Below are 12,293 nucleotides of genomic sequence, written 5' to 3'. Positions count from 1 at the left end.
AATAACGCACTGAGGTTTCCTAAGTGTTTGATTGGTCCGTAAACCGTGATATTTGTCGATAGGCCTAGTTTGAACATCATGAAAAATTCATGTTTATAATTTATGAATTTGAAAACCACCTCGTCAAAAGATAGTTGATCTATGACAAAAGCGATAATTTAAACAGTAGTAATAGATATAATTATCTTGACGTTTTAGACTAAGTCAGGCCAGGAATTATATATTTGTTTATAATTTGATTTTTTAAAAAAGGAGTTAGGCCTACCAAAATGGCAAATCTTTGGTTATAGTTATCTGGTATTTCCGATCGATGTGGTTTCGCTTTTACTATTGTCTGTTTACTATTTTAAAAGATTACATTTCTGAGTCTTTCTAGAACTTGTGAAACACTCAAGAAGACGTTTCAGAGATATCTGTTTGATATAGATCTAGATCTAGATCTATACTTGATCTATTTCTCATTATTCTCTAGGCCTATCCTATTTTTTATAATTACTCTAGACAATTGTAAAGAAAGATCATGCCTAGAAAAAAGCCTTTCAGTGGCAAACAGAAAAAGCTCCAACTCAAAGACAAAAAAACAAAAAAACAAGGTAGACTAGGTCTAACTTAAGTCATTTAGCCTTGAGCCTTTTTGCTTTAGAATTTAGTGACATTTTGGACGATATTTCGAGTCGACCCTTTGTATACTTGGCAGAATGAAGCCTGTGCCTGGCCTCAACCGACTGGTGGGGCTTTCATTGATTTAAAAATTATAACAGTCAAGGGATGCTGAATCAGAATTATCCACATATTTCACAAACTGTTTAATACCCATTACACTCTTGTTTTGAGGACCTTAAAAATTAATCAACATATTTTTCTCCCTTAATCTAGATGGACCAGCTTATCTTATGGACGACAGTGACTCTGATGGTCATTCCAAGTTTAAAAAACATTCTTCCGGGAAACAACAAAGGAGTAACCACGATGCATTTTCTTTAGATGAATTAGACATTCAAAAGTTAAATGAGCAGCCAACTAAACCAGGCAATAAAAGTGACAAATTTGACATCAACAGGTACTTTTGTTATATTTAGCAAGGCACAACCGTATTTTCTATTTTTTTCAGTAAAAAGGTTAAATCTTTATTATCATCCTCTTTTTCCCGTTACTGCCCAGGACACGGGACAAGCAAAGTAGAGTTCATATGTTTCAGGTACCTTGGCACACAAGGGGATAGTGTGGTCAGCAATATGCCCAGCTGAGCTGGGTGTACTTAGTGATGTCCTACAGACTTGAGCCTGGATCTGAACTTGAGACTTTAAGGTTGGCAGACATGAGCCCTACCATTAGTCCACATCGTCCCATAAGTTTAACCTTAGTGAATCTATTTCTCAAAATATTAACACAAAAAAATAACATAATTGTTTTTCTACTTGATTATCATGTTCACATCCCCTATGTATTTTGTAAACTTAATAATCATACCCCACATTACTGTTTCTCATCTGCAGTTTCAAACTCCACTTTTTTAAAGAAAAGGAGGAAGAAATAATTAAAAGAAAGAAAGAGTCACGACTTCCAATTGTAATAGGTGATGAGGTCAGCAATTTTATTTTCTCAGGTCATTATTTCTAAAGCTAAATATTTTTTTTATAAAAAAGAATGTACCCTTTCTTGTTCTGTAAACTGTAATTACCAGATGTTTGACTCCATTACCATACAATTTCCCATTGGCCTACTTTTGCGCAGAAGCCAATAGCCTACAAACTTGAAGATGTTTACCCCCCAACAGCCAAACTGGATTTTCCTAAGAGACAGCCATGGAACTACAGCCTAACCAAAGAACAGCTGGAACAGCAGGAAAAACAATACTTTAAGGTCAGATTCTTCAAACTGTTTTAAAATACATTTTTTTCTTAATACTTATTTAAAATTGTATAACCAAGTTCAACCACAGTTTTATTTTTTCCCTAAAAATACCTCAGTAAAGCAGGTATTTTTTGCTTGCTATAGACATGTTGAGTTATTTTGGTGCGAGCGAGATTGGATGTTTATTTACTAAAACATTAACATTTGTATTCACAACCTTACTGGCTGAGTTGTTCACACAAGGCCCACCAAATGAGAGTTGGAATTTAAATAGTGCCATCCACACAGGTTGCAGTTCACATGGTTGGGAATGAACCATAGTGACACCACGCCATTGAAGTCTAAGGAAATTGTTAGTTTTTAGCAATGGCTTGAATCTCCTCCTTGACTGAGGATTGGCACCATCCTGCTTTGTCTTTTATGAATGGCAAGATTTCTATAGACATTAGCAAGATTTCTATATATATTTACTCCATAGGGTTGTATGTTGTTGGGAAGTGGTTAAAGTGAATTCCTTCCCAACATAATGTCTAAAACTGACTACTCCTAGCTTGGGCCTTGCACCAATCCGCTCATTGGTTCCAACACATTCAGAAACTGTGTGGGTATAAAATTATCAACAGAATTAAGTCCTAACACAAATAATACCTCATTCTCAACAAAAATGTCTAAAAATGTTTGCTTGAAACAAACCTAAACAGAAAAAAAAGTTTATAAAAAAAATATTATATTTTAGTGTTCACAAAATTGTCTATTTGAATAATTATTTTTTTCTTACTTCCTTTTCAGTCCTATGTATTAGATATTCTGGACCAACCAAGGGCTAAAGATCTCAGTTACTTTGAGCTAAACCTAGAAACATGGCGTCAGTTGTGGCGAGTCCTGGAGATTTCAGATATTCTACTGATCATTGCTGACATTAGATATCCAGTAGGTAGCTCTTAAATATTTTCCTGCCCTCTGTTATAAATTGAGTAATTATTTTTAAAAAATTAAACAAATATATTATCATAACAATGTTAATGTAGTCACTGAGTAAATTGTGTTAACAGTAAAGAGTTACATCAGAACCAAATTGCTCTTCTTCTTTCAAATCAGGATTTTTTTACTGTCTTGTTATATTTATCTTTAAATTAATTATTTCTAAAATTACTTAAATTATTTTTTCATCTTTTTATACTAAAATTTGTTACTGATTTGTTTTGAATCCTGAAAACAGCTATACAATGTATTGGCCATGTGGGCTATACTTCTGTGGGTTGTTTTCTAAGATTACACAATATAATGAATTTACTATTTTCTGAAGTGTCAAAATACTAGAGATAGCTGCTTTGTAAACTATCAGCCTATTTGAGTTACTTTCTTATTAAATGAGAATAATATGGCCTGAACATATTTTAATTTTAGGTGCTGCACATTCCACCTAGCCTCATCAACCATGTTTTAAAAGAGCTTCATAAAGAAGTCATCATCATATTAAACAAAGTAGACTTCGCACCAGTAGTTTTGGCCTTAGCATGGAAGCGTTACTTGCATAAACTGTTTCCTGGCATCCATGTCATCTTTTTCTCCTCGTTCCCCAGGCAAGCACCAGAAGGGGAAATTCAGCTGGACTTTGACCCTTCAGCTGGTGAGTTGTTCTGTCACTTGTAAACACAGCAACAGATCATTTTGGAACCATAATTTTTTTAACATCACTGCCTTGACTCTGATCCAAACTTTAATCCTGATGCTTACATTAAAATCAGAAGATGAAAAAATAAAAAATAAAATACCATTTTGTTTTACCGTTATTTTTAAGGTGTATTGTTCATGGACCTTTATTTAACCTATAGGCCTATAACAATTTTTTAAATTTATTAGTTATACAGCTATATGGAATATAAAGAATTTTAGTTGCTTTAACCAACTCTAACTTAATCTAATGCACATAGAATATATGCAAAGAAACTAATAGAACCCTTTTGGTCCTGACATCTTTTTGGGAAAGTTGAAGTAGAGTTTATCTGTTTTCTGTGAGCTTTGCATATGAACTTACACTATCACAGACAACAGAGAACTGACATTTGGGTGCAATTCATGCTTATGTGTAAATATGTGAGACAGTTATAGCCAATTTAAAGAATAAAAGCACACTAGACACTTCTAGGAGAATATTTTATTGTACCTCTGCAGTCTTTGTATTCTATACTTTTGTAATAATTATTGTCTAATTATACCAGCTTTGTATAGAAGACAGTATAAAAAGAAAGCCATACCTGTTGGTCCCAGTGAGCTGCTAAATGTCTGTAAAGAAATCGTCGCCAGTAAAGGTAAGATTTATTTATTTATCTCATCCTCTTTTCCTGTTTGTGCCCAAGACACATTGGGCTGAAGTAGTGTTTATCTGTTTCACTGACCTCAGCATACAAGAAGTTAGTGTGGTTAGCACTATGCCCAGTTGCCTTAGTTTCCCTAAATTTTGTCAGATATCCATCAGAGTTGGGCGGACTCAGGGACATCTTACACGAGCCTGGAATTTGAGACTTTTGGGTTAGCAGTCATATGCGCTATCATTTGACGACACCATCCCAAATTATTTTTATGAAGTACAGTAATTAGATATCTCTAATGCCCTAAACAATTAGTCTTTATGTTGTGTGAAGTATATTAAAAAATTTGATCTTGAAGAGCAATATTTTTTATTTTAATTTATTGTGTACTTTGTTTTAAATTGTAATATTCCAGATTATTTCTAGTTAACTAAAATAAATTGTGCAAGGCTTGTATTGTATTTCCCCAGATTTTTTTCATGATTCAAGCTTAATTCTTGTAATATGTCAAATTTTTATTGTTAATTTTAGTTGATTTGTCCTTGTGGGAGCAGAAGATTTCAGAAAATGCTGCCTATGTGTTGGAGGATGATGAGGAAAATGAAAGTGAAGATGAGAAGTGTGATGAAGCTACAAACACAAATGAAGATGAACTTTTAGAGCATGAGGCTTATGAACAAGCTGCCCATCCTAAGTATAAAAATGGAATCATGACCATTGGGTGTATTGGTAATGTGAACAATTTAAAATCTAAATTTTAGTAGATAATTCAATTTGATAGTACTAAAATAACTACTGATCAGATAATCTAGCTTTAATGAAGATCCAAATAGATAATTGTAAATAACACACAATAAAATAGTCTCTTAACAGGTAAACTAATCTTATTTAGAAAATTTCTTTTATTGCTTTCATTACACATTTTTAAATACATGCTTATTTCACAGGTTACCCTAATGTAGGCAAATCTTCTGTGTTAAATGCACTTGTTGGTAAAAAGGTACACCAAATTTTACATTATTGAAGTGTTTCATGTTAAGGAAAATAATAATTTTGAACTGCCAATAGCACTGTTGTTGTTTTTTTCTACTAAAACCTTGCTAGACAGAGAGCTAATAAAATAAAAATGTATTACCAATTATTGTAATCTTTTAATTTATGATCCAAAGTATGGATATTTCACCTGCGAGAACATAAAATTTGATTTTTAAATTTTCAAGTTGTTTCATATCTAACATTTAAAATCAGCATTTTTTAATTAAAATGAAATATATTATATTTGTTACTTTACACATCATTCCTGGCTTGTTTCACTGCCCTATGTTTGGCCATATTTTCAGGTTGTTTCTGTTTCCAAAACACCTGGCCACACCAAACACCTGCAGACAATTTTCCTGTCCCCAACAGTAAGACTGTGTGATTGTCCCGGCCTTGTGTTTCCATCTATGGTGCCAAAGTCACTTCAGGTTTGTTTGTGTATCAGTTTATGAGATTTATCTCAAGCTCTGTCTTTTAGATTCTTTTAAAATTAAGGCACTCATTGTAGAAGTAAACTATTTGTACCACCCAGCTTTTAAGAAAGAAACCTGCCTTATCTTGTGCTACATATTACAATCCATGTATGTTGTTTATATTTTGCATATCATTCTTTATAAAGTGCACTTGAAAATCACCCTGATTTCTTAAACAAATAACCATGTACAGACTCTAATTAAATCCTGATCATTTATGTTCTACATTGTGTAACCATGGTTATTCATATTGTACATATTATTGACCTTATTACTTATGCCAAGCATATTTATTTTCTTCTTCTTCTTCGTTCTTAATTATTAGTGTTGAAGGGGATCGAGATTTATCTGCCAGTGGGTTTGAACTCGAGACTTTTGTTCGAATTTATCAACCATGAGCTTTTTGCCGACTCGACCACGCCTCCAACACAATTAAGCGTTACGTGTCAACTGGTTATGCGCCATTGAGGCCATTGACTCCGATTTCAGCCTGCTTTTCTTTTTGGATTTGCTTCCATAGCCTTTGTCCAACCAAGAACAAACTACAAGGCAGCAGTTGTTTAATTTTGGAGTTGTCTCTCCTAGAAGAGTGGCTGTCCCCAGCTAACGAGCCTCATCTGCCCGAGGGTTCGAACTCGAGACTTTTCGGTTTAGCAACCATGAGCTTTACCGACTCGACCACGCCGACCCAGCATATTTATAATATAATACATATTATTTGCTCTACAAATTATGGCACTGATTGTTTTATTTAGATTTTTCTATTATTTATGCTCTATATATTCAGATCATAACTTGGATTCGATTGTTGTACAGATTATAAGCCAGATTATTTGTTGTACAAATTACAACCCTGATTATTTATGTTACGCAGATTATAGCTGGCATATTTCCTGTTGCCCAAGTGAGGGAGCCATACTCTGTAGTGGGGTACCTGGCCAAAAGACTGGACATACCAAAGTTGTTGAAGCTGACCCCACCAGACCTTTCCTACCTGGAGGTTGAAGCAAGATCTCAGTACCAGTGGACAGCTCATGATATTTGTGAAGGTGCTAACATGTGTATTGTACTGTGAAGGTTTTTACACAACCCCACACATTTCTAGAATTGTATACTGAACCAGTGGGTTTGCGTGGCAAGAAATGTGGTTGCTAATAATAGAAAGTCTAGTTAACACCCAGATATCAGAGTTCATCCATCTGTGATAAGTAACTGACAAGCAGAGGGGAGGGGGGGGGGGCATCACAATCCATTATTTAACCCTAAGCACAATTAATAGCCTAAACATCTGAAGTGGTTCTGTGTATTCTATATACCATACTATTGGGTTGTTTCCAGCTTGGGCTATCAAAAATGGGTTCACAACATCCAAGGCAGGGCGTCCAGATGTCTACAGGGCAGCCAACAAACTCCTCCGCCTAGCCGTGGAGGGTCAGCTGTGTTTATGCTTTAAGCCACCAGACTTTGAAGAGACGTCAGGTCAGTTAACTCTCATACCATACATTTATATGAAGTAGAAAAGTCATAACCAGATGTTTCTACACTTCCAATGATATTTAAACTTTTAGATTAATAAAGAAATAATTAAAGAAAAAGAAAGATATACTGGGGCTATAGGCAGTTCTTTGAACATCCCATATAAATTACTATTTCAATCAGGCAGCATGATTTTGTTTTAATAATTTCAATTAGCTGAGAAGGGTCATTGGTATATCTGCTGTGCAATAATTAATATAAATTTTGTAGACATTTTTTATAACCACAATCCTCTTTCTTATAGAGCAATTAGTGAGTGACCCAGAGACCAGCAAACTATCCACTGTACTCAACTCCCAACCTATTCAGCCAACCAACACCGAAGAATCAGATGCCAGTAATGAAAGTGATGACGAAGAAGAGGAGGAACCTCAGTTCACCAAAACCACTGGCATGTTTGATAAGCTGCAGGAGTTAGAGGATGATGATGGTGAAGATTCAGATCCTACCTAGGTACCAGCAAAACTGCACAACATATAAAGTCTCAGGCGATACCTGACCTTGTATGTTAACTTGTGGTTTTGGGAATTATTCTTCAACAATTGCTGTTAAAAACAAAGTTTTTGTGCATTTGTTTATATTTACTTTAAACAGTCTTCCTATAAAAAATAAGACATTCATTGTGCACTGTGAAGATGTTGAATAATTCATAATTGTAAGCAGTAATTTGAAATTAACCAACAGTATTTTATTGTATGTATTGGACAACTTCCACACACCACCTGGCATGTAACAGTATACTAACACAGATTAGACTTAGTTTTAATACTTTATTTACATTACTTTAATTAAATAAGATCAGCCCTAATTTCTATAAATAGCTACAGACAATTACAAACCATGACACAATGAATGTAACAAAATAAATTTACCATTTATTCAAATGTATGTGTAAAAAAAAATGCATATGCTGAAATGTTCTTGAGTAATGATGACCATAGTTAGCTTGTTTATCTGCCTAACTGTGAGGGTGGTGTGAAGAAACCTGTCCCTTGTTTACTGGCAGCACGGGATGGTGCCAGTCCCAACAGCTTTTGGATGTTCTGTCAAATAGAGGCAATAACACTCTATACATTAAAGTAATTGTATTGTTAATTTATCTATTATCTAGTAAATGTACAAGTATGAGGATAATTTTAGCAGAATTCATGAGAACCAATGTGCCTTTTCAGATTGTAAGTATTAAATTTAATTATTAAACAGAATTTTAATACACCTTAATTGTCTTGAGAATCTATTCAAACATTAATTCTATATTATGGATGTATGATTTAAAGCTGTTCACATAAGTTTATCAGTGGTCAATCTTACCTGTCTAATGGACATGGTGCAGAGAATGTAGAGAAATATAAATGAACATTGCGAATAATCCTCCCCTGGAAGATTTCTATGAGAGATGCCTTGGATAAAAGATATGGGAGTGAAAGGTAGGTTGGCAACCACTCGACCATCAAATCTGAGAAAACAGAAAATATTAGCCAGTAGTCCAAAATATTTTGCTGTCTAGTCAATTATGACTGTCGTATGTCCCTTAGCTTTGAAAATTTGACAACATTTGTAAAATCAATGAGTTAAAATTAATGCTATAACAATAAAAAGCTGCCTTATTTTTCATATTTTGGTGATTTCAATACAGATTTTCAATAGCCTGAGCTACTTACATAGAATTAAACATGCTGAGAAGTGCTGTAAATGCAAAACCAATGGCAAACATGGACTTCATTTTCACCTATTGAAAAAAAAAAGAGAAAACCTATTTAGTAACAAAGGGAAATAAGGGAAATGTTTGGTGTGGCCAGGTGTTTTGGAAACAGAAACAACCTGAAAATTCTATTTAATTTTAAACATAGAAAAAATGTAATCAATGAAAATATTTTAAAACTATAGATAACTATCAAGGTTGTGCTTACCAAAGATAAATCCCTACTGTTATTTTTTAACTTTTCCTCTTGTCTCTCTGGAAAAAAAAGGTTTAATTGTATGGGTTAGAAACATTGGTTACTTGTAAATAATCCATAAGACTAGAATGTACTGTAACCCAGTAACATGAATTAATCTAAGTATTTTTGACACAAGCATAAAATTGCAACTTGAGTGTGAAAATCATAAAAATTATGCAAAGAGTTGGAAACTGAAGAGTTTTCTAAAACTTACCTAATTTTTTCTTTTGAACCCTGTCATTTGTTTCAGTTTCCCTTTGCTTTTCCACTAAGAAATAAGTTTTAAAAAAAATGAAACATTTTGGTATGGATTTTTTAAAGCAATATTAAAAGTACAACTGTTTAATTCTAAATCAAGTATCACTGGAATGTATAAGAATAACCTACACTTCTTGCTCTGTTTTTCCACTTCAGCCTTCAATTTTTTGTATTTTTCAGTCCTATATACCATAATCCATGTCAAACCTTTATTTTAAAAAAGAAAGTATCTGATTAATTAGTGGTGACTGGCATAGAAGACATTACATTGATTTGTCAATAAAGGTGTTCTTAATAAAAACTACTTGAATTGTGTAGCTAAATTGGAGTTGAATGAAAGTAGGTAACAACATTAGAGTTTAAAAAAAACAACTAATTAATCAGGGTTAAAAGACAATTACAACTGAATATCAGATGGATATTGTTTATGGCCAGACTGAATCCCTAGAAAAACAATACCCCCAGCCAAACCTTAATAGGTGAAATTGTTGCAACAAGTTTAAAAATATAATACAAAAGAATAATTAATAACACTCTCCTTCAAATAAACCAGACAATATAGCATCATTCATGGGTTGTCAAAGGAAAGCTTATAAATTGTACATAAAAAGAAATTGAAATATACACTATAATATTAACATACATGATAATAATTAATTACTTTATACTGAGACTTGCAAACTAATACTTTGAACTAGCTATCTTTTCAAGAAGCATTAATGACAAATTAGCCTCTACAATAGTACAATAGGCCAAATGTGGCATTATGTGATTATGAGACATGGTATGAAAAAAACTCATTTTGATCTAGCAGAATCTACATTTTGGGACATTCCTCTACAACACACTACAACATGTGGTGGTATGTGGCCTGACCTAGACTATATAAATGAGCTTAGACCTATATTTAATTATTAACAAGTCAGCTGGTTTGAGGCCAGTCCAGGGTTCTTTCTCTTTCAGTGCTTTCAGCTAGCCTAGGGATTGAAAGGGTTAATTTGAAATATAAAAATATTATGGCCCCTATTTGCTTTATTTTAATTGTTAATTAATATGCAAAGATCTATGGGGCAGTCTCAGGACCAGGATTGCTCCAGGTTGTGAGGTAGGCGGTCCAGTATAATATAAGTAATTCATTGGTCCAGTTGTTGAGAGACCCAGGCCCAGCTTTGAGCTTTCTTACTTTTTTGCTTTACTGCTTACTTAGATAAAAATAGATATAGATCTAGACTACATCTATTTATTTATTGAATACAGTACATGAAAATTCGCTTAACTAAACCACAATGCCCCATAAAAAAGCAAATTACCCTCTCCAAGAAAGGCGGTGCATACTGAAATAAAAACAATTAATATGCAATCTGACAACATTTTGCAAAACGGCGAGAGCCAATAGGTTTGCCAGATCATTATGTTCAGATTTTTGCGATTTAGTTTTACCGTATTCCTAGGCCTAATTAAAATAGCTTCAAAATAAACAGCATAATTATTAATAACTTTGAAGATAAATTGGCATTTTCTGCACTTTAAAAATTTAATGTGTAATTGTACGCTTTCGTAACATTTTATTGGTATAGGATACTTTCAGTTTCTTAATTAGTTCAGTTTTAATTTACGAGGACCTATAGATCTATAATCAGTGTTTCTTCCAGACGTTTTTCTCCTGGGGGGGGGGGGGGGCACTTGAAATTTTCGGGGGGGGGGGGCGGTAGACTTTCTTCGGGGCGGCGGACACTGTTAAAAGTATATATTTTCTATATAAATTATATAAATTTCATTTCGTTCGGGGGGGAGGTAAAAAAATTTCGGGGGGGGGGGCAACCCCCCCCCCCCCCCGAAGAGATGCCTGGAAGAAACTCTGTCTATAATTTTCAATAACGTAGGAATAAAACAGCATACTAAAGGCTTAAATCTATTTGAATTAAAAATGCAATCACAATTTATCTAATTTAATCGTCACCCTTTGACATTATTTTTGAAGATTAATACCTATTACAAGATGCAATTTCTGAATATCTTTTTTTTTTAAATATTTTTTCTCTGTGTGGGTTTAACATACATGTATAATGTCAGGGATTTCATATCCTTTGCAGACATATAATTATTTGGTCCATCCAGAGGCGTAGCGACCCTTCCCGGCGCCCGGGGACAAACTTTTCGATTTGCACCCCCCCCCCTCGAGATTTCCATTTGCACCCCCCCCCCCTCAAACTTTCGATTTGCACCCCCATCAACCTTTCAATTTATTTTTCCATCCCATTTTGGCGCCCCCTAAGGTCGGCGCCCGGGGACATATGTCCCCCCCCCCCCTCGCTACGCTACTGGGTCCATCCATATTGTTATCAAGCTTTGTGAACATTTTTTGTGCGCCGGCAACAAATTAAAAAAAAAGAGCCCCCCCCCCCCCCCCAGAAACACACCAATACACAAAATAGGCTGCAAAAAACTATAATAATATGTTGGGGGATTTGGGGTTTTCCGAAACAACGTGAAGCTTTTCAGATTTTTACCTCCCCTCGTTTGACGCATTTCGTCGCAAATATACATTTTTTAAATATAATTATGTTCTTTATGAGATTGTTACTGAGCTCAGCCAGCATTGCGTATGCTTATCAGCTTTTCTTACACAATTTACAAAAAAAAGTTTTTTTTTATTCATTTTGCTTCTTAAAATGCGAAAGCGTCGTGTTCACACTTGTTCTCGTCACACATAGTCACGAAATTTTGACTTCCTCGCCCAACGACTAGTATGACGTCCTTTATAGATGACCCATGGTCCATTATTGTAATTTTGATACATGACAGAATGACAAGTCGGTATAATTAACCTTAGCCTAAATGACACACCTGTCACAGTGAAATCAATTCACTAACACATTTAA

General features: G+C 34.3%; 2 protein-coding genes across 2 annotated transcripts; one reads left to right on the top strand and one right to left on the bottom strand.

Annotated features, from left to right (window-relative positions):
* Positions 1-315: 315 nt before the first annotated feature.
* LOC131936317 (guanine nucleotide-binding protein-like 1) lies at positions 316-8,428 on the top strand. Its single transcript, XM_059293244.1, has 13 exons — positions 316-593; positions 877-1,060; positions 1,497-1,584; positions 1,735-1,863; positions 2,644-2,784; positions 3,262-3,484; positions 4,077-4,166; positions 4,698-4,895; positions 5,114-5,166; positions 5,507-5,632; positions 6,552-6,726; positions 7,016-7,156; positions 7,458-8,428. The coding sequence occupies exons 1-13, from the start codon at positions 521-523 to the stop codon at positions 7,664-7,666; spliced, it is 1,830 nt and encodes a 609-aa protein (XP_059149227.1). The 5' UTR covers positions 316-520; the 3' UTR covers positions 7,667-8,428.
* On the bottom strand, positions 8,069-10,814 carry LOC131936320 (calcium load-activated calcium channel). Its single transcript, XM_059293247.1, has 7 exons — positions 10,722-10,814; positions 9,541-9,618; positions 9,368-9,421; positions 9,124-9,170; positions 8,875-8,942; positions 8,525-8,669; positions 8,069-8,256 (listed from the first exon to the last, which is right to left on the bottom strand). Exons 1-7 carry the CDS (start codon positions 10,780-10,782, stop codon positions 8,164-8,166), a joined length of 546 nt encoding a protein of 181 aa, XP_059149230.1. The 5' UTR covers positions 10,783-10,814; the 3' UTR covers positions 8,069-8,163.
* Positions 10,815-12,293: the final 1,479 nt, after the last annotated feature.

This window comes from Physella acuta, unplaced genomic scaffold, assembly GCF_028476545.2.
Source record: "Physella acuta isolate Inbredline_101_S28 unplaced genomic scaffold, ASM2847654v3 ptg000175l, whole genome shotgun sequence".
NCBI lineage: Eukaryota > Metazoa > Mollusca > Gastropoda > Physidae > Physella > Physella acuta.
This window is presented reverse-complemented; position numbering and strand designations above follow the sequence as displayed.